Genomic DNA, 23,487 nt, shown 5'->3' on the forward strand with positions numbered 1-23,487 from the left:
TCTGGCCACTCTGCTAAAAGCCACTGCCCTTTGAGCACTCGGAGTGATTTCTGGTGTGCGGGAAGAGACTGGGAGTAACCAGGCCCTGTACTGACCAGATCGCTCAACAGCGACCGAGCGTATTTGCATTCCAAGGTGAAATCCAACAGGGAGGGAAGACGAGCGGGAGATTTTAGTGCAGACCAGGCGATCCCACTACCCTATACAGTGCTGGATATGGTTACGACTTTAAAATGAACTATTTGCTTACTCTCTCCTCTACCCACCTACCAAGTACATGAGATGCTAGATGTCAACACAGATACAGAGGTGAACATCAGGGGTTCAGCTTCATATTGCTCAGGATTCGGCTCAGATAAGAGTCCAGTTGAAGCCTATGAGTTTCTGTTCTGGAAACATCAATTCACAATTAAAATTAAAGGCTGAAAGTTTTCATTTTTTCCCAAAATAAATGTTACCACATTTAAAGTTTTCTAATATGGGATAGTGACTTAATTGCACATTTTGCACACACACCATCCAAGAAAAGCAGACGCTCTTGATACTGCATTGAAACACAAATCAAAAATGCATCCAACTTTTTTTTTTTTTTCAAATCAGTAGCGCTGTAAAAATCCTCGTAAAGGCTTAGAAATTGTATTTCTAACCAATAGATGGGAAAGCTCTTTCCTAAAAATTTGAAATCATGAAGAGCAGCACATGATATAACCTTAAAAATCAGTCATGGCATCAAGAAGTTAGGGAAAAGAGCTCAGACTGAAAGCCCCCACAGAAACCTTAGTTCTTAACGCTGGTAAATCTTTCCTGCCTGACCACCAACCTTATTTTCTTATTCTAGATCTGATCATTCCCATTAATCCCCCCGGCCTCCTCAGGTTTCTTCTCCATCCCCAGCCTCCTGTTCTGCTCCTGTTCTTCCTTTGTACTCCAGGTTCCCAAGGCATTTCCACCCCTCATTTTTCTAAACATACAAACCAGATGGAAATTTAAAAAAAAAAAAAAAAAAAGACAACAAGGAGGTATGAAGCTCATTTCAGCATGTAATATTAATTAAATAGAGCAAGGATTAATATATTATATACTTAAGAGCACTAGCACAGCTCTTGGCTCAGGTCACACCAACCCAGCCCATGAAATCTGTGCTCCTCTCCAGCTTTTCCACTCTAGGGAATGTGAGTGGGCTGATTCCTCTGGGCTCCCAATATACCTACCCATCCCAGGCTGCAGAGCATCATTAAATATATTGCAAAAAGGCTCAAAACAGCCACCCGACTCAGGAGCAATGCAACAGTCGAGCCTGTTTTTATCCACCTCTTCACTCTGCCGGCACAATGTGCTCCATCTTCCTACAGTCCCACTCTTCTTCCCTGCGATCCTGCCAAGGGCGATCGCCTCCTGATACCGCACTCTGTACCCACCTATGGAACAGAGGGATGCAGGGGGCTGAGGGTGGTGGTGGGGAGAACTTCAAGACAACCGTAAGGAAGCAGCAGCAGGCAGGGAACCACGCTACAGATCTTACTGTTGAGGTCACAGTCGCCCTGCTAACATGAGGCCCCTTCCCATTAGCACTGCATTTGGATGCACGCTCAGCGCTGGCAGCGAGCGGCCGCCTGTTTACAGGCAGCTGCCTGAGGAAGGCTCCCTGCGCCACCAGGACATGCACCGTCTGCAAGACGTCTTGACTCAGAGTCCACAGTCTAAGCCTGGCTGGACAGCGGGAACTTCATTCCATGAAATTTAAATTAAAAGGTGTTACACTCCCATAGGCTTTACTGATTAAACAACTGTTCACGACAGTCAGGTTGCTCTCTGATTTTGATGTGCTTGTTCCATGCCCACATGTTAACTTCAAAAAATGATTTTAAAAATTAAAATCATTGTTACAATTTGCTTATCGTTAAGATAAAGCAAATCATGTTGTCCCTTCACGAATGCTACTGCAAGTGGCTACACAGCATGACCCTTATTTATAATCCCCTGTAAATTCACCCCAAAAAGTCATGAACTACATAATATTAGTTCTTACACACTGACATATTTCCTGATCTTTCATGAGCCACATGGGAAAACAGTTTTCGCCTGATCTGAATGAAGAAGAAAAACAGTGATCCTAATCAACCGTTTACCCTTAGTGGCTTCCCTAAACAAATCTGGGAAAGAGCTTAAAGGCTTGGGAATATCCTCGACCCTGCTTGATGCACTGTAATAACCCTACCTAATTATACTGATATAAAAACTAATTGGAAAGATAGCAAATGTCAGGGTAAGATGCAAATTGTAGGGTGTTAATTGCTGAACAGGTGCTGGAATAGAATTAAATGAGCATCTTGATTAGGAGACTGGAAAAAACAAATGTGGACCCCGAAATCAAGTTGGCCACGTGAATTATTTAGCAGCCTCCTCGTAGCAACTAAAGGTCATGTTGACGTGCCCTCTGCTTTGTGACGGCCGCGCTCCCTAAACAATAGCGAACTCCCCAGAAAACACGGCTTAGGAGGGAGACGAGCCTGCGGAGGGCGTCAAATTTGCAATAGCAGAAGGGAGGAACTGTTCTTAATCGATGAATTTATTGGTGGACTGATATGTGGATAATGCTGGTGGAAAGTTTTCCGTATGGATCATCACAGTGATCCAGATGCAGTACTCCCAATCTAGGAAGTCCCCAATAGACTGCACGGGTATGTGACCCAGTCCCCACCTGCTAAATGTGGGGTTATTATAAAAGATGGTTTGGGACATGGATACTGAACCTAACAAAAAAGGGCTAAAACTGCAGAACAGCTTTGTTTTGTATTTTTACAGGGACTAACATAGTAAGAACAGTAATTAAAAAAGGCATGTTAACGCCTTAAAAATGCCTAATAAAATGCAAAGGAGTAATGGTGTAAGAATCAGATGCTTATTTTTTTCCATGTATTAACAAACTTTGGCATCTCTCCTCCTAAGCAGTGCCTTCCAAAAAGTTCACATAACACAACGCACTACAGTTGTCTCTAGATTAATGCTCCACGATTTACACTTCTAAGTGTTGGACCCATATTACGGAAGACAGAACTAAGCAGAGAGTCCACAAGGAGATGCTCTCCCGTATCCAGCGAAACCACGTACCAGGTGGGGTTGAGGCAGCAGTGCCAGCATGACCCAAAGTGCTTCTGACAGTTCCTCAGTGGAGGAGTACCTCGCCGCAGCCGTGGGTCTGAATGAGCAGCAAAGAGCGAGCTTGGCGCTGAGCGGAACACGCCCGGCTCCCTTTGCCCCGGCCCGACGCGCCATAGAGGTATCGCAGCAGAGGCAGGTCTGTGCTCCGGGAGACGCCGGGAAGGGCCAGAGCGCAGGGAGCGCCCGTGCTGCTGCTGCGCTGCCCCGGAGGGGACGGGGACAGGGACAGGAGGCGCCTCGACTGGAGACAGAGCTTTACGGCCCTCACAACTGAGGCTACCTCTGTACGCAGGGGACACAGGGCCCCATGGGTGACGGGAGAAGAGAGGGTGGAGCACAGCACTGCTCCGGCTCCTGGGATAAGGACACCAATTCCTTAGCTGCACAGCAGCCTCCCTGGGCTGCGCTGCTGGTGCAGGGAGCTGCCACCACATCCCGTTCTGCAGACGGGTATCTAGTGCTTGCAGTGCTCTGCATGAGCACAGCCCTGATCCACCTCACACGGTCTGAGACAAGCTACCACGCAGGGCTACTACTCTATGTTGTTTAGCTAAACAGTAAGAAACTAACAGGGAGGCTTTTTTTTTTTTTTTTTTTTTTTTTTTTTTTTTGAAACATACAAAAGTCAAACTAGCAAATGGGAGAACCAGATGTTTGAAGGAATGCTGGTAAATGCTTGGGATAAAGTGAGGCAGAAGGGAGAAAAAAGAAAATTCTTTAACAAAAATAGGATTGGGGGTGGGAGGGAAGTTCTACATCAACTCATGCTGCTGACACACACTGTCTACCTTTTTACACTTTTTACCCTGCTTTAACGAAGTGAGTTTGACTGACGGGATATTTTGTCAACATGAAATAGAATGACGTGGTGTGAGTTCAACTCTGCAAGTTGTGAATATTTTAAGGCACTGAGCACAGATGTTCCTATTAAGTGAACCATTTCAGGACATCAATACTATCAAGTATTCACCTGGGCTCAAATTTAAGATCTAACACAATCTCGTTTTGAATCTAAGATAAATTTACTGGAGTGGGCTCGAGGGGCAATGAATTCAATGGACATTTAAAGCTATTTAGAATAATAGCTTAAGGACACGGGACAAAACACACACGAAGGTCACAGACCTCTTCGTTTTTTACCAGACCTTCCAGTACATCATTTTTTCTTTCTCAGATTCCTATGAGGACACAAGAATCCCAAGTTTCACAACTTCAAAAAAAGACATTTCTAAAACTTTTTCTGATAAAAAGTTCATAAATGTGAAGCATACCAGAAGCCCAGATGGGAGTCCTAACAGTTTCCCTTTTCTTTTTAGAATTTAAATTTCAACAAAATACTTATGCCTCTTGGTGTTGGTGCTAACCAATACTAAGTGTTAATTGCTTTGCTGAATCGGGGCCCATTTGCTGAAATAGCTTTTATCAGTGTTGCTTAAGAAAACTTAAATGTATCTCTTCAAAAATAATTAAATCCAATTTGTACTGGCATCAACACTTTCAGCTTCAAGTCTAATTCCTTTATGCCATCAACTAATTTGTTCTGTTTACTATGTACTGGCTTTCATCCATTTCAAACACCCCTGTAATGACCCTCCCTCTACCACCTCTTTTCAGAGGCTCAGGGATCTGCCTAAGGCCTGGCATTTTGGGGGAGAACGTGCATCCTGGAAGCGCAAACACACCTTGCACAGCAGCACGCTTACCCCTAACTCTTGGATGCAGCCAGAAGAACAAGGTAATGCTTTCTTTCCTTTTGATACAAGCCTCTTGTTCAGAGCTCCAAAGACCCAGAGTGGGAGTGTGGTTGTGGACAACCTCTCCCTGGGGCAGAACAGACCTGACTGGAGCAAGGGAGCAGCACAACAATCAGGGCGAGAACACAGTCTGGTGCTGCAGGCATCAGCACGAGAAGCGAGCAGAAACGACAGCATGTCCTGCGGAGAACGTCACCGAGCTCTTGGAGGAGAGCACCAGAAACAAAAGGGAAGGATTGCCAGAGGAGCACCTTCCCGCCAGGCTACAGAGCCCGAGTCCTGACAGGATTGATACTAATCAATTGCATCATTTTAGTTTGCTTGGGATTTACACTTTCAGCGAGACTTCTTTCTTTCTTTCTTTCTCTGTCTTCACACCACAAACGGAGCAGAGGGAGAAGGGCTCACCATTGCAAGGGCTGCAGTTACAGGGGCTTCGCTCACTGATCTCTGCAGGTCACACAGGGACAATGCTGGGATGCACTGAACTGCAAAGCTGCCTTAAGTCAACCTCTGCCAGCTCAATCTGTCTCCTGAAAACGTAGCCCACAATTAATATGCACTTAAGCGTATGTACTAAACCCCATGGCAGCTGACATGATGCCATCTGAACATGTAAGTTAGAATGATCTGTTCAGGATCGGGTCACCTGTGTGCACGTCTCTGCTCATCCTCCACTATCTGTTAAGATGCTCCAAACACTTTCATCAGCCAATGTGGACAAGTATTGTGGGTGTCATGTAAACTGTCCTTACAACTTGGCTAGCGGCACCAGGCGATTCGGTAAGACAACATGAGACCACCTTCCTTCTCCTTTATGCCATCTTACTTGCAGAACAGCCCCTATTTCTATTTAAACTGCAAGACCTTTGATACCACACAGAAACAAAATAAAGCGTAAGGAGGAAATGATTAGTCCAAATTGTTCTGCAGGCCACAGAAAGGGAAGTGTGCAAAACTGGCTTCAGACATCCTAATCTCCATCCCTTCCACTAAAGTACATTAAATCTTGCAATGGGAATGGGTTAGGACTAGCCCTCTTGAGTTTGCTAGAGGATCTTGAATAAAGAAAAAGTCTAAAGGAAAAAGGACATCATACAATGGTTTTTATAAGATCAATTTAACTTCCTCATCCTATTCTATTTCTCTTCACCTGAAGAGGTATTTGTCTCACAAGAGCCCCTTGCCTTGGAGTTCTGCTTTCTGCCTGCGAAGAAACCGTGTCTTATGCAACACTGTCTACATTAATTTCGCCGAGAACTGCTCATATCCAGGGAACAACTTTTCCTACATGGCTGTAACAGCCTCGCTCACGGGCACGTCCCACCTCTGCACTTGCCGCTGCAGAACTGCAGCTGAAGGCTGCCCCACTCTGCTGCTTCACAGCAGGAGAGGAGTAAAACCTCTCCACAAACAGAAAACTTTCTGCCGGAACACAGAGCAGAGAAACGGCATCTGTCAGGCTCATAACGCACTGACAGTAACAAGATGGTCTTTCTACCCCACACATCTATTTTTCCTTGAATGTAAATACACTGTGAATGTAGATTAAAAATATGATTTTCTTTTATTTTTGAATAACTCAATGAAAGTATTTCTGTTAGATGTAGTGTCATCTGCAAATGAATCCTTTTTAGAATGCTTTATAGTTGGGACTTGGAAAAAAATGAGCATCAAAAATTGTTAATTTGGATAATTTTTTTGCTAAATTACATATAGCAAATTTCCAAAAGTTGAATACAACCTTCAACGAAAGTTTTGATGCAGATTTCCACAAGACTGAGACGGATCCCGAAATCCATAAAATGCCATACAATAGGAGTCCTGATTGTTGCTCTCTGCTGGTATAAATACAAAATCTCTTCAGTGTGAGAAATAGCATGACCTGGTGAAATCAGCTCTCAGTCACCTCCTGTCAAGGGCAGCAGCTTTTGGGAGCATTTGGGCAAGAGAGTGAGTAAAAGCCCCCACAGGGCAGTAAGTTACTACCTTTTATTTTGTTTTATTGACACAGCCTTTGCAAGAAAGATGCAAATTCGCATAGGAACAAGTAGCCCACTTTGCCTAATGGGCTCACAATCATTGAGACTCAGATAAGCTGACTGCTTAAAACCAGCTCAAGAACAACAGTAAAAGATAGAAAATTATTGCTTCCTGTCATGACCAAATATTAAACACAGCTCACACCTAATGGCTCCATCACTCCCCAGGGAAGAAGCTTTATGAACAATAAAATCCCAGCAGACTTGCACTGTTCGGACTTAGAAGCCTCATTATAGGCCCACTGATCCAATACAATTTACAAGCTCAATGGACTCCGCGTGAAGGAAAAGCCACCAAACATGGAGTTATAAATGTGACGCCCACAGAGAAATAAGCAGGGGGCTCTCCAGTTGGGAAGCAAGTTAACGGAGAAAAGGAGGAGGAGGGAAAGGAGGGGGGGGGGAAAAAAAAAAAAAAAAAAGGAGAAAGAGCTGGTGGTGACGAGAGCAGCACATGGGCGCTCTGACCCAGAGAGGAAACGTCCACGACGGGCTTGCATGACCCAACCTGAACACAGCTTGAGTTCAGCTGTATTACAGACCGCCTATAAGATCTTGAGCAAGTCATGTACGCTTTCAATATCTTTTAAATTATGAGTCCAGCTCCAACTGATTTAAGTGAGTTTTGGACACTTGAGCACTTTTAATCTAAATCTTCTTATTTTACAAAGACTCTGGGTGAAGTCCCATGTGGAAGAGAAATTTTGCCTATAATTGTTGGAGAGGGAAACAGGCCACTCATTAACTGGAAGGTCTTCATAAGGAAGCAGCACACTTAAGAGAGGCTGAAATCCTGGGATGTTTACAGGGTGGAAAGTATGCAAGATCCACCAGAAACAGATGGTGTCAGAAACACCAAGGAGGGAATGGATAGAAACAAAAGGTTCAAAAGCGGGGCAAGAGGCAGTAACACGAAATGCTAGGGCACGTGAAGTGACAAGTCTATAAAACAAGGTCTAGACAGAGGCCAAGAGAAGGGGAAAGGCAATAAGGGAGACTATTTTAGGTCACAAATACACAGAGGAAATGGCTTTCATTCAGACGAAATTATTCTGGAACACTGGCATGATCAATAATGAGTGCAAACGGATGGAGGGGAATGCAGACTGATTTTCCAATCGGGCTATAGAGATGCCACACTATCTAATGCTATGCTGCACACAGAGGATTTCTTCTGTGTTGTTTGCATACTGGACGTAACAGCAGCCTCTACTCCAGCAGCACTTTAATTCATGGGAAAGTTCATTCCACTTTCTTCCCTACTACTACTAACCTTATCGATTCTGATGATTCCACGTGGTTCTGCCACTTGTCCTTTTAAGATCCCTTATGCTGTCTGTGCAGGCATTTAACCTCCTCACTTGCTGTTTATGAGAACACTGCACTTAGGAGAATTTTATCCAGTCTATTTCAGTGATCAAACTCCAATAAATTTAAACGGGGAAAAGGATTTTTCCCCACACACAGTGTTTTCACTTTGCATCGCCCAGTCAGGATAAGCCCAGCCAAAGCAGTCAATGTTTTTTTAATCTCAGCTAAAGCACAATTTACCTAGCAAGGCTGGAATTCATCTATGTTTGCCATCCTGCACTAGAGCATCACTGAAGCACATCTGATTCATATAGAGCTGCTAAAATCCTCTGGCTCTTGTCTTCACTAGACTAATTTTCTTAAGGCCTCCACAGAGCAGTAGTAATAGCCGTGTTTTATTCCTTTAAATACATCCTAGCTCCAACTTAACTGTATTCACCTTACAGTTCTGAGACCAGAACATGTGCTGGCTGAGTTGCACACAGACGTACCGAAGCTGCAGGGAATTGGCTTTGGTGAAGCCTCTCCCACACCTCCCTCCCGGCCCCTCCAAATCCCTGTTTCTGACACGGTGTCTCGCTCTCTCGCAGCCACAAAGGCCTCTGTCCTTCCTGGCCTGGGCCCATGTCAGGTGCCTCGAGGACAAAATGGCTGCAGCCCGTCATGCCACGGCGGAGAGCTCACGTCCACAAAGCTGTGGGAAAAGAGGTTCCAGATCCGCTAGCTCCCTAAGAAACCTGGGCCTGAAATCAGCAGGGATTTAATCTAACTGCATTGATTTTTTGAAGTTTCAGAAGCAGTAACCTTCAGCCCAGAGAACACTAACAGTCTGCGGGAGAGTAACTTTTTAAATGACTCCAAACAAAACTAGCCCACAGTCTGCCCTGCTTACAAGCCTACATGACCACGTTTCGAAGATCTCAAGACACTTTGCACTGCAAACTAGTAAGGAAATTTTGGGTTGCTGCAAAAGACAGACAGAAAGAGAGAGAAAGAATGAATGTGCTATGAGAAGCACTTGTCCAACGGCTATGATAGTGCTCTTTAAGTTACTGACTCTCCCCAAACATCCAGTCTATTAAAAAATTCATAAAGAGACAGATGGCACAACAGCAGCTCTTTGCAGGAGAGTAGGATTTAGCAGTGAACAAAGGACTGCGACTCCCCAGGACAAGCGAAGAGATCAGCGTGGGCCTGGGAGCCTCTGAAGGGGGATTGGAGCACGGGGGAGCCGCGCAGGGCTGCGTGTCTCTGCGCCCCGCAGCAGCAGCACATCCCACACATTTATTCCACCTTGGCAGCCTCACAAGGAGGAAGGGAACAATTCCAAGAGCACCATGTATTGGAAATTTGCCTTGGAGCAGGAAACATGGAAAACAAAAATAGTATTATTCAAGGAACTGAAAGCACTTCATATAGGTAGTTGCTAACACTTTAAGGGGGAAACTGAGGCAGGTTACGTGACTTATCCCATCACTTTAAGCCTCAGTGCAAACCTGATGCAGCTCTGTTCCTTCATGATGTTCTACCTCCAAGCATTAGGAAATATCCTTGTGTCTGCTTTATGAGTTCATTTTGAAAGGGGCACAAAAGAGATAATCTCAGCCATCCCCAAGGGACTTTAAGAGAAAAAACTGGGAGAGCCAAAGGTCCTCCAAGTCCGATTTTGCAGAGAGGCAGGAGTGAGAGGGACGCTGAGCGATCCGGCCTCGTGCCCTTCTGCGGAGCAGGAAGGGGGAGCAGGGGAGGGCACACCCAAAGGCCAGTCCCGTTCCCGTGGCAGAGCACTAACACGCAGCGCGTCCCGTGCACAGCGGCACAGCCCCAACGCTTCCTCCGGCACGGCTGGCCTTGCTGAAGGCAGCTCTGGTGCCCGTGCCCATGCCAGCCAGCCCGGCACAGCCCGCACCCCTGCGCGTGAGCAGGGGGAAAATCTCCAGGCACATGGCCTCAATTATGCTTTGACACGCTGGGCCCTTACAGCACACAAAGGTAACCCAGGCTCTGCAGCTTCTTTTTAGAGACTCTACCAAGAGTGTCACCAGTTTGTGGTTTGGCACCTCTCTCAAAATCATACTAAAAGGCTAGCCCTCAGGAGCAGGGGGCTCCCGTGCAGGGAGCGCAGCCGCCTCAGCGGGCACCGCAGCGCTGGCCCCAGGCCTCCACCCTCCCTCCGGCTGACACCATTGGACACGGTGGGCGACACGGCAGCCCCCAAGCCCCGCTCCTTCCAGCCACCCTGCCAGGCGAGGGACCACCTTGTCGTTCCGTGCAGAAGAGTGCTAGTAGCCAACAGGAAGGGGGAAAATAACTACAAGGTCCTGAGGATCGAAATCCAGTTTCCAGAGGAAAGGTCTGGGAACAGCAGCAATGTTTTGTTCAGCATAAGAACTTTAGGAATTCAACTGAGAGAAAAACACACACAACCCCCAATAACAATACGGCAGACCTGTCTCCCCCCCCACCCCAATGCTGAACTGTTTCTTCCTTATTACACGAGATGCAAAATTCATGATTTGGCAAACACAGTAAGGCATGGCTCTAACATTAAACAGGTAAAACAGTACAACACCCTGAACATCACCTTGCAAGATAATCATACATTTTGGGGGCATTTTGAATGCTCTATCCTGTGTGGCTGATGCCACTTGGCTCGTGCCTGAAATTCTGCTCACGTTTGGTAGCCGCCTAGGCACTAGCCCAAGGAAAGGACCTTCTTTCTCTGAGGCACTGACAGATCTTTGCATGCAGTCTCACAAAGCACCCGCTTTGCTTTCTTGGCCTCCCTTGGAAGTCCAGCTGACACAAGAGACTTCAGAGCTTTACTCTGCCTGCAGATGAAGGCCTGGTTCAAGGCTTGCACTGCCCGGACGGGCTTCAGCACGTTTATGAACGGCCCCATTGCAAAGACTGGTTGCTGCATGGCAACTGCTCCGGTTTAAGCACACTCAGTGCTTCCGTGTATGTCCTTTGCATATCTGTTACCACCACTGCAATTTCTTTAAGTGCAGCTCTGCACTTTTTTTTTTTTCTTTCCTTTGGGGCCAATACCCAGTTTTAGTGATCCCACCTTTAAAACAAAGGTAAAAATCTTTAAATAGGCAATCTCCCTTGTTTCTCTCATCTACCTTCCTATTATCACCTCTGTTGGACTCTAGATTTCACTTGCAATTTCCAGAGAAAGCAGCACACACATAGGCAAAGAGAGCAATCCCAAAACCCCAAAACGATGCCATCATGTTTTCCTTCCTCCCTATATTTCTACAAAAATATTGTTATTTTGCTAAAGAATATTAATGAAGCTACCAAGCTGCTCAAAGCTTTTTCCTGTTTTAGTGATCTAGTTGGATCATATCCCTGGCAAACAGACAACATTCAGACACACATACGTAGAATATTTGGTCACAATGAAAATGATAGACACACAGAATATCATATATACACACACACATATATATATATCAACAGCTCCTTCAAGATAAATCCAAACGGACTCAAGGTAACCAACCCACCAACTCTTAGGCTAGCATTTTTCTAAAGAGTCACGACTCACAAGCACCTAAGAGCAGTAGAGGTTGCAGCCACCAAGCCCCGGAGCTGCCTCAGAGCACACACCGCTCTCTGGGTTTGCTTTTGTGCAAAAACAAGGACTCGTTTCCTACCTGTCAATGATCACAGGGTCAGAGGGAGTCTCATTTCTGTTGCCGCAACTTTTCTTCTCACAGCACCGACTATAGGGAGGGACAAAACGAGATTAAAGAATTATCGTGAGCTGATAGTAAAGCAACCACCTGAAAGTCTTGTTTGGCGAGCTTCAGGATTCAGCATTAGCCCTAAAAAAGCAGCTGAGAAAGTTCTGGCTAGCATTTTCAGAATAGAGAGAGACTGAGGGAATTGGGTGCCCAAATCCTGGTCTATTCAGCAGGAGTTTGGCACCTGGCTCCCTTTAGTCTTTTTTGAAATTCTGAGCCAAAATGAACAGCAATATGGTCACACTTTAGACTAAGGCTCTATTTATAAAGGATTTATAAATGATTAACAGATGTTATAACCACATTACAGACATAAGAATCATGTGTATGGCTAAAAGTCCATTAAAAGAAGGTATTAAAATTAACTATAAGCAACCTACTGCTTTAATATCTGATTTTTTGTTTATTAAATATAAAGTAACTCTAAATTTTCACATGTCCATAGAAAACTTCAACTGTACAGCAACACCAATGAAAAAGAGAAACTGAACATACAGTGAGACTTTATTAAGGATCTGAAGAGAAAATTTCCAGATTCGAATTTCATCTGCAAGTCTCTGAAACTCTTTCTGTGATAAGCAGCCCTGGATATTATGCTTACATTTATACCTGATTTTGATTGTGTGGCCACCTACATGATGGTAAAGAAATTGCAACCAGCTCCAATAAGTTTACGATATAATTTGGGTGCATTTAAATCATTATTATTAAATTGTTACCTGAAATACGGCAGCAATTATTTTGCCTAAAATACAGGAGTAAAAATTAATATATTTATCTGATCTGAAAAAAAAAAGGTAATGCTGCTGTCCTGAGGAGCCTACAATAAGGTACACATTGCAGAATGGTTTCCATGTATGTATGTGCATGCACACTTATACACTGTATGTGTATGTATGTTTATATACACACACGTATCATGAGACAGTACAGAATAATACAACCCCAACCCATTCCCAGGAGCTATTCAGCACTCTTCAGTCCCACTGAATTAAATTCAGTGAAACATTCAGGGAAACAAGAACTAAACTGCTACATCTCTTTGCCCCATTTCAAGAAAATTCAAGAGAAAGATCATTACTTGATTTCCACTGCTACTCTCACTAATGAGAGTGATGATCCTTTCATTTACTCCAGCTGAGTATCAGAGCTACTAAAAAGCAGCCTTGATCTGAATTTCTCTCTCCATTCTAAAAATGTACCTTATAGCAACAAAGTCTGTTAGAAGTTAAGCTGTCCCAGTGCTCAGATAGTTTATTCTGACAAAACCTAACATGAGAAGGAAGAGCAACACAAAACTCCAGAGCAGAATCATGGTACTTTTGAGCATACTCTGTACCAGAACTTCCGTATGCTTCAAAAGGCAAATTATGTCCTCAGTTACACAAGTGCCACTCCAAAATAAATTCATCACATCTGAGGTTATTTAAACTTACAGAATTTAAATTCTACAGAATCAAGAGATAGTTAACTTTTCTGTATGGCAATACAGGGGCTGAATACATCTGTGAAATTAAATCAAACTGAATCCCTCAGCTTTCACCAATTGTAACCACAGCAGTTAAAAAAAAAAAAAAAAAAAAAAAAAAAAAGCTTGAATTCACTGAAAGCTGTACAAAATATAGTAAAAGAATAAAGAAGCTTTTTTTCCCTTGAAATGCATAGTATTCAACTATAACTACCTAAAATAAGTGTTTAAAAAAAAAAAACACACACACACACTCCTTCAGGTACTAAAATGTTCAAATGTATGCATTTTATCCATAAGTTACTGTGCACCAAAACTTTCCCTTCGCAAGCTGAAATTGCCCACAAGATGATAAAACTAGCAAATCTATTTGAATAGCAGCACTGTTTCAACATTTCTACATTCCCTTTGCCTCAAACCTGCACTTACTCATCCACGTTAGTCCTTTTTAAAATAAAAGGATGCACTAAATATTTAAAAATCCCTGGGGCAGACCCTCCAGCAGCTGTAAATTGTCACAGCTCCATTGACTCCAGTAAAGCTATGATAATTCACACTAGCTAAGAATTCCCCACTCTCTCCAACTCCTAACTTTTAGTATGTCATATGTGCTTCACTGCCTTATGACTGTTTATAAAGAGTGCAAATTTTGTAATAAACAACAGACATATGGTATTATTTTCAATAGGGGAAAAAAAAGAGAAAGAAAAAAAAAAGCTAGAACTGTATGAATTTGGCAGGTCCAATATTTCATTGCATTGCAAATACTACCAGGAGCAAATGCCTTGTTGGTTTCTAACCGAATATACCACTATAATATAACAACAAAGGAGTGCAAATTTTAAAATATTTTTGTAGTAATGTTATATTTTTTTACAGCTAGCTGAAACAGCCGTTTTCTCCCCTCCTTGCAATGATACTAAAAGAGATGGCCTATAGTCATATAACTCATGCAGATACTCCTAACAAGAATATAGCCGGCTGCATCACACCCAGCACCGCTGGGGAAGGACGAGCCGGAACGACCTGCACTCCATCTCCCACGCTTCCAGAGACGCTGCCGCTTCCTTGTGGACTAAGCGCTCAGAAGGAATACCCTGCGATTGGAGTGCAATGTATCTGGGATCTGAAACTAGCATATCTTGTTTCATTTTAGTTTGCACAATTACCAAAGCTATGCACTTCTAGCAACATTTCAGACTTTTCTTTTTAAAACTGTAACTTACAGCCAAAGTCTTCCAATCTTCTTACAAATATCTACTTTCTTATCAGTCCTCATTTGGAAAACAGATTTCTGCTAGATGGCTAGATTATTTCCTTGGACCACAACACATTTTCAGCCTCAAGATATATGAAACATTTTCTCTTTAGTAGGGAAAACAGTCATTCTTTTCCAGTGAATGAGTAGTCTACACATCAGCCGGAGTGTTTTTAAAGACTAAGGATATTTCAGGTGAAAGCTCTAGCAAAGTACCTCTCAAAACTTTAAACCACTGTCTCATCTCCAAGTATTTCAACCCAGTACTCAGGTACTTCTATTCCCACTGCCCTTGTAAAACAAGTGCTGCCTGTAACATAATTGATCTATTCCATTTTAAGTCAGTGGCAAAAATCCCAAACTCTGGTGGTCCAGAATCAAGGATATAATGCTCAATTAAAGAAAATGAATGCTATGACTTCAGCCATATTTAAGGTCCTAATACAAAAGTGTCATAGAAACATATCTTCATGGGTACTTATTTGCTTAAAAGAAGGATATCAAGGCCAAATACCAGTCTTCTCTACACCTTTTCTTATTGCGCTTTGAGTTGTTTTACTTTACCCTCTAACTAGATCTAGACAGAAAAATAATATATTATGAACATTCCTGGAAAAACAAACCAGAAAAGCCAGTCCCCGAACCCATCGCTCTCCATGCCACATCTACAAACCAAACACCCCAGAAGGTTCATGGCAGAGGCGACCCGCACCCTTTGCCCCCCTCACACTTGACTAAAATGGTTTTAAAATTCATCCCTCAACTTCCCTTCCCTAACCACCCCCCTTTCCCCAAAAAATCTGTCTCTAATTTCAAACTCAAATAAGCTCACAGCATGGTGGCCTTTGTTTTGTTTTCTTCTCCTCAACTCCTCCCTGCAATTGCATAACAAAAGTGTCTAAATTCACACCATCTGGCCGATAAAGACACGGGCCCCAGCGGCCGCCTGGCCCAGCTGATTAGAGCTGCTGTCTAGTCTGAGCCTTGTGGCGAAAGTCACAGCTGTGGGGCTCGCCTGCGCTCAATACAGCTCTGTTATTAGCCAGCTGTAGGCCCTGAGACTACTTCTGTTCGAATTATAATACCTTTTAACCCTCTGAGCATTGAGGGCATAGGGGGTTGCTGGCAGCAGCATAACAACTAGTTTCCTCTTAGTTGATAATTGGAAGAAAAAGAAAAAGAAAAAAAAAAAGTTAGTCCAGGAGAGGAGACTGTTTACCTTGATTTCCAACCACTGGGAGGAAAAGACTGCATATTTGCGATAGACCCGCCTAATAGGAACAGTTCCCATTAGGCTGTAATAACCCAAATGAAAAAAATTTGATCTGCAAATAAATAAAGCCGCTCACTGAAAGCACTAATTATTGAGAGTTGAGAGTTTAACTTTCAATTGGTATGACAGATTGTTGTAGCCGTATCAATATTTAGACAACTTTCCTGCTAAGCATGCATCTGTCACTGGCTGAGCGGGAGATGCAGGTTTTTGGATGCACTTGTCTCCATACAGCACGAGTGTCTGCATGTGTGATAACACACAACCGATTCCGGGCACAGGGGCAGCCCATCCCAACTAACAAGCACTGCAAGAAGGAAGCGGACAGACAGACCGACCCTTCTCTTTTTAAAAACAATAGGCATCAATTTGGACAGCAGACTGAGTACAAGGCATTAATTTTTTATATAATGTTACTAATGCAAACTAAACTAGGAGCGTTAAAAATTGATGCTGCCACTTAAGCAGCACACAATTAGCAGGATTTGATTATTGTACTTAAATAAAATAAAATAAAATGTCAAGTTTAACTAGAGTTGGATCCATTCCCTTGGCATTATTCAAAGTGATGTGTGTAATTCTGCTTCAGATTACACAGCATCTTGTTCAGAGATACTTTAGGAAAACAAGACATTTAAAATCAAATGTCTTGATTAGGTTACAGGGAGCTTTTGATTTGGTTCACTAATCTGTGTATTACATGGAGAGACGTCCCCGAGTTGTAATTCTTCCTTGGCTAATCTATCAAGCAGGAGACTTCAGTATAATCTGAATAATGGTTTACATTTGTAAAACACTACCTTAAATCAAGCATGGAATATGTTTACAGGCATCAATGGCAGTCAGATATACAAAAGGTGAACAGTGTTTCACACTTTGAAGGACAGATTGTTTGGAGGGACAGAGAGGAAGCGGGAAAAAGAAGCCAACTGAATTTTATTTTAAAGTAATACACTCGAGTACTGATGTTGGAGCTTTGCTGAGATCTCAACTTCTAAAAGACCATCTCTCCCTACCCAGGGACGGGGAAGAAAAACAAAGTATGCCGTGCTTTTGTTATTACCGACAGAAAGTCAGACGCATAGAAATTCTTATTTTTGTCTTCTCTAACGTTCACCTAGTTACAGCGAGCTAAAAACTTCCAACACTAACAGCAAAATATACATTTAAATAAATATATAATTTCTAAACAAGCCAAAACATATCTATTTAATCTTCTATATGTACAGGCCACGGCAGAGCGCGTCCCACGCGAGCCTCGCACACAGCACAAGCTACGTGTACAGATGCATGTACAGTTGGTCAGAAGCAGCAACGCTCACATTCTTAATGAGAGCAAAGCACAAAGCTAAAATACCTAAGGCGCGTATAAACACATAAAAACTTTTATAAATACATTTACCTAATTCTTATTATAGTTAATATTATGTCAACTATTCCCAAACCTCAAGTACTGAAACTAACACTTTCCCCTGACAAGAAGCCTCTCCAATTAAGCTATTATATTAACTTAGATTACTTAAAAAATATATACCTATAGAACCGGGAACAGTAATGTTAAAAGCAGCAACATTCAATTCAACAGCATATCTCCTCCCACTAATACACTAAATCACAAAATGTGTTTAATAAAGGACAAGATTGGTTTTGCCTTTCATTTTATGAAAGAACATTCTATGCACAATTTAACACATTTTAATATAAGAACATTGACAATGCAGTGTTATATGTATTGAAAAAAATTTAATTACAGAGCACAGGAAAAGTAATAAGTTACCATGGAAGCACAAGGTACATATAGAAGGTACATGTTAACTACAGACTTGCACAAATGTTATTAAAAACATCCTCAACTGCATTTTACTAATTTTCACTTTCCATGCTAAAAATAGTGTCTTCCTAATTAAATGATGGAAGTCCCATAGCTGTTGCTTACAAGGTACAAAAAGGAAGGACTTAGAATTTGGTTTGATTGGGGTTTCAGGAGTAGGAGAACAAAGCAAAATTAAAAAACATTTATTTTGTTAATTTAATTAAGAACGTTAAAATATTTCACTAGGTAAAACGACTGGAAAAAAATGCCTTATAATTTTCAAGTAAAATCTTTAAATTATGTGGAATATTTGAGGAAGATAAACAGGAATATTAACTACAGCTTTCTCATGCTTCATAAAACAACACGAGAACACCTAGCTAATGGAACAAAAACAGCACAGCCGGATTGCAGGCCTGGGGTTTGCAAATTGTTGCACACAAAAAAAAAAAAAAAAAACCACTACCAAAAACAATAACTAAAATATATTTTTAAAAAATACACTATTTTGAAACTAAATATTTTTAAAAGTCTCTCTGACCAAAAATAAAACTTCTCCTACATACATGTTCTATGGAAAGAGCATTTCGGCATCTATAAAAGCAAACTGAACAAATCATATACTGTCAATAAATTCATCCTACCTGCACATGACTTCATGAGTGAGCAAAACTCTGCACATTTCAGGATTCTTGTTCTGTCCTTCATAAGTTATAGGCTACAAAAATTAAGAAAACGAGTAAACCAATAGCACCGGGGGGTACTTAACTGACATAATATTCAGATTTGAGGTGAAAGCTTTTTACTATTGCTCATCGTGGCTTGCAAATAAATGCCTTCCCCAAAAGTGCTTTTAAGCAGGAGAGCCATCTTATAGATAAATACTCACTAGAAAATGGTTAAAAAACTATAATCAGCAGAGGCAAAGAGGAGATCCGAGAGTATTATTTTTGGTATTATTTTTCAAATTCAAAATTAAGGTCCAGTGATATTAGCAACACCAGAGGAGAAAAAACAAACACACAGGGTGAGGAGTAGGGAAGAGCAAGATTAAGATGGCACAGGATAGCACAGCACATAGTAGCTATGCTTACCTGCTTAGTGACCGAGTCAATGAGTCTAACATACAGATCCTGTTCAGTCCTGACACCTAGGGCAAGAGAGAAGAGTGATAAACGACACTGTTACAGATATCCTTCTCTGGTCACAAGGATTAATACATCTAGTTTCACCCAGACTTACTACATAGCCTCTGGAAACACCATTTTGCTTCCAGAAGGATGTTTCCCAAGGCCATCAGCACAAGGTAAACTTCAGAGCCCTTCCCGATACCAAGGGCCATCATCACGCAAAGGAATTTCTGTGGGTTTGGGGTTTTAGAAACTATAGCAGTAACACCTACAAACCCTACCTTGGTTTGCAATCTACAGAGGGTGACAGGGGAGGGGGACTCACCATTACTATAAAGGAGCTGGAGTTTGTAATGTGTGCCGTTGTTTGTCTTTTCATTGCCTTGCTCCTGAAAAATTAAAAAAAAAAAACTACATACATATATATCAATATATCTTCCAGAACTTATTTGGCACATTTAAAATGCAAAAGCTGATAATCATTATGGAAGCGACAATGAAGTTCATTAAAATTCTGCAAGGCAGAATCGCTGATTGGGATATATTAACCTTCTGAATGACCCAGGACAAACTACAAAATACTGCTGACATTTTTTCCTGTAGGGGTTCAGGAACTTTTTTCGCTACCTTATTTGCTAAAAAGCCCTCAAATTTTTCAAGACAAAACACTTTATGATGAGCTTGAACATTTCAAGTCAGTTACTGTTAAGCAGATGGATAGTGGGAATGCTCAGCGTTCTTGGTTTTTAGTAACAGTGCTGTTTTGAGCCAATAAATATATTTATTTCCTGAAGGTTATGATATTGGGATGTTTCTTGGACTATTTTTCCCTGTAATTTCCTAAAAGATAATATTTATGAACACCCTTCACAATTAATAACTCCTGTGCTTAACTAAGAAAAAAGGAGACGACGATAGCATGAGCAATAGGAAGCACTTAACATATGAATTTAAAATTTGAAATCAAATGCTTTTTGAGTCCAGTCCAAAATTAAATATAATTAAGCTCAACAGACTCTATAATAAATTAGAATTTAGTTTCCACTTCTGCTAGGGTACCTAGGAAGGTCTGTCAACTACAAACAAACAAAAACCAAAACAATACATTTTTCCCGTGCAATTTTTAAATGGGTGTATCAAATTCCCATTGTATTCCCTGATACAGCTGAGGTTTGCAAGCCCTGTTAACCATAACAGCACACAGAGGGCAGCAGCTCTACCTGAGCACCTGAACCCTTGACCAAGGGCTGCTTATATTTTGCTAGGGACACAGACAACAGGTATTAAAGGTTAGCAGCTCTCTGGGGAAGGAGAGGAGCTCCAAACTTGGGGGGGTGAGGGGGGAAGGAAAAAAAAAGAAAATAAATAAGGAAGACGGACGAGAAGCCTTACTTTATCGTTTTCTACAAAGTCCACAAAAGCTGTCCTCTCTATTTCCACCGGCTGCCCCTGTCTGTCGTAGAGAGCCAGAACAAAGTGAAAGAAATTGGATTTCCTCAAGTTGGAGGGTGGCTGCTTTTCAAAGTGAGCTCTGGACAAAGCTACTCCGCTGCAGAGGAAACATACGGGATAGGGTGTTGGGGAGAGACAAAGACATTAAAAGGCTTTTGCAGTAGTTGCGGCAAAACAACAGAAAAGGCAGAACACGTTCGGAGAAAAACCGGGAATGGTTCAGCTTGTGCAAAAAGTAGGCTACAAATAAGCGCTCGTCCCAGTGAGCGCGCGCGGCGCGGGAGCCGCCACGGGGCAGCCCCCGCGCTCGGAGCCGTCGCTCCAAGGCTCGGTTTAGCCCGGCCTCGAGCTCCGCACTGACACTGCGAGAACAAGGGGAAGTTACAAACCTTGACCGCTGTAAACACTGGCTACTGCGGAATGCACCGATTCCTTTAGCTCTTCCTATATTTTCTTCTTACCTGTCAGCTTCGTTTCTGCACTGCAAGTGCTCGAGAGGGGGTGCGGGGGGGGAGAACTGCATGCAAGAAATTACTAGAGAAGCTCAAAGTGCGGTATCGTCCGGCCCCAGTCACCTTTCTTCCAGGGGAAATCAAGCGACCATAAAGCGTTTGCTACAAGCGGACTGTCATCTCCCTCATCTATATTTTCGGTAGAAAACAAGTAGCTTTAAGCAAGATATTTACTTTCTTCGGCAGCGAAGTTTGTCAGTGTTGTTTTTGGTCACTGACCTATTTGCACCGACGCCTGGGTCCCCTGTTTCTACGTTAAAGGGAGAGAATTTAAATTCACATTAAGTAGCCCTTGCCCCGTGCCTGCCCCGTCCCGAGCCGCAGCTGCGCTGCTGAGCGCAGTCAGCTGTAGCTCCCTCTTCCTAACGCCGGCCAGTACCTACTGCGAGGTAATTAGGCGCACATGAACCTCCGCAACACTTAATAATTTCGCCAGACAAGTTGGGAGTCGCAACAGCTTCGTTTCTTTAATCCCCCAAATCGCTGCACTGCATTGCAAAAAGTCTTTGGCTCCGAGATCTACCTAAGTTTCCCTGAATTTCTCGTCCTATCAGACAGGTACATGGGAGCGCACGCAGCCGCCGGCACTGCACCAAGTTCGGGGCTCCCTCTCAAGCTGCATGTAGAAACTTGGGTGCCTTGATATGCTATGGAGCTCTGGGACAAGGAGGGAAAGGGGAAAAATAAAAAATAATAATAAAGACGATGCCACCACGCAGCCTAACGCGGCGGCATCTCCACTGCTCCCCGGGATTGGGAACTTCTTGGAAGCTACTTCCTTTTACTTTCGGTTTCCCCAGGCACAAACCTCTCTTCCTCTCCCCTCATCACTACCCACTGTATTTATTAAACCGTCTGTGGACGTTCATGCAGGTCTGCCAGCACCTCCCGTAGTGTTTGGGACACCTTGATTACGGGGCAGCCGTGGATCGGGGCACGGATTTACTGTTTCTATGAAGTCTTGCACACCGTTACACACCCTTCAGCTTATCTCTACACTAAACAAATAAAAAACCCAGCTTCCAGGTCCATTCAGCCTTCCCCCCTTTCCCTGCTCGAGGTTACTTTGATGTGTGTGTTACGCACGGAGCAAGGAAAAGAAAAATATTTTACTTGAAGTGGTTTTCATCATCTCATTCCTAAGGAGCCCAGCACAACTACGGGGTGCCGACTTGGCTGCGGAGGGAAAGCAACCACCCCGAACCGAACCAAGAGGAGCCGCTGCCCGGCCGCGCACGTGCGGGCCGCGCTCCAGCCCCGCAGGCACCTCCCGTCCCGCCCGCCTGCGAACCGTCCTTGTCCCCGCAGCCCGCGGCTGCCTGTTCCTGCCGGCTGGCACTCCGGATCCGCAAAGCTACCTGAATCAGGTGAAACAACATGGGATGTTGGGGGAAGGAGATAACTACTTTTAAGTTAAAATCAACTTCGTTAACTCTGACCCAGAAAGTGTGAAGCAGGGAAGAGTCTTTTTCGTCGCTGGGCACAAGCAATTCCACCCCCTCTCCGCTCTGTGCAAAGAGAGAACGATCCGAAGCCCTGTCCTGTTATTCCGCACAGGTTTTTAGAAATCTCGGCGCTCCTCTGTTTCTGCAACGCTTGTCCCTACTCTCCGTCTGTACTACCTTGAATTCTCACCGACTACAGAAGACTTGGGAGGTAGGGGCACAGAAGGGGAGAACGACACGGTTAGTATCTACTGCAAGCAACAACTGGGAGTGAAGGAGAGATTTGCTAAAAAAAAAAAATAAATAAAATAGAATAAAAAAGGGAGGTGGGGAAAGAAATACAGTTACCGTTACCTTTGTGCTGCTACGTTTGCATCCACAACCCCAACGTTTCTGACCCAGGACCTGACGGAATCCATTTCAGAACCTAGAGATTTATCTTTCAGAATTGGTCCTCTTCCTAAAGTATCTTGAATCCCAAACATTTAAAAACTCTATTCCAACTAGCAACAGTTTCCTTTGGAGGGGGATAAGGAGGAGGAAAAAAAAAAAAGAGCCTCTGAGATAGACACACACAAATCCCAAGAAAGTGGAAAAGTTCAGTTTTAAAACCAACTTCTTCTGTTACTTTTTTTTTTAAGATTCTACGTGTTTTAATGCCTTCAAATAGGAGAAAAAAAAAGTTTTTCCTCTTGCAAAGTAAAAGTTACGCTGATTCAGTCTTGCCTGGTATCATCATCCTTCACGAGCAGGAAAATGCATCCAGAAACTGATGGCTGTTAACAAGGTCCGCCTGACTCTCAAAAGACACGGGGAGAAGGATTGATTGCTGCCTAATCCAGAGGAAAAAAAATAATAATAAAAAACGGGATAAACTGGAAGAAATGGAGCTACAGAGTCTGCTCACACGGCGCGCGGGGAGGAGACGACACTTCCCGGCTCGTCACCATGAACGGGTTACGGCAACGGCACAAAACCGCCAGGAAGAGGGCGGGGCCTCTCCATATAGGGCCGCCGCCCGCAGCGCCGCGCCCATTGGAGGCGAGGACAATTCCAGGGGCGAGGACGGCTCCGGAGGGGAGCGCGCGGGCCGCGGCGGCCGGGCCGGGAGCGGC

The 23,487-nt window shown here is 43.3% G+C and overlaps 1 protein-coding gene across 1 annotated transcript in view; it reads right to left on the reverse strand.

The window, feature by feature from the left end:
• The window catches only part of LOC104569438 (EBF transcription factor 2), a gene marked incomplete at its 3' end in the record, with an annotated part of 115,671 nt that extends 92,778 nt beyond the window's left edge, over positions 1–22,893 (reverse strand). Inside the window, exons 1-6 of the mRNA XM_088539057.1 lie at positions 22,727–22,893; positions 20,356–20,512; positions 19,289–19,352; positions 18,928–18,983; positions 18,478–18,551; positions 11,932–12,000 (exon numbers count right to left, since the gene is read on the reverse strand). Coding sequence (XP_088395183.1) covers positions 11,932–12,000; positions 18,478–18,551; positions 18,928–18,983; positions 19,289–19,352; positions 20,356–20,512; positions 22,727–22,857 — 551 coding nt within the window. The remainder of the gene's footprint in view (positions 1–11,931; positions 12,001–18,477; positions 18,552–18,927; positions 18,984–19,288; positions 19,353–20,355; positions 20,513–22,726) is intronic.
• Positions 22,894–23,487: the final 594 nt, after the last annotated feature.

The sequence above is a fragment of the Tinamus guttatus genome, unplaced genomic scaffold (assembly GCF_059628265.1).
Source record: "Tinamus guttatus ecotype Peru unplaced genomic scaffold, ASM5962826v1 Tinamus_guttatus_pri_ptg001356l, whole genome shotgun sequence".
NCBI classification, from domain to species: Eukaryota; Metazoa; Chordata; class Aves; order Tinamiformes; family Tinamidae; genus Tinamus; species Tinamus guttatus.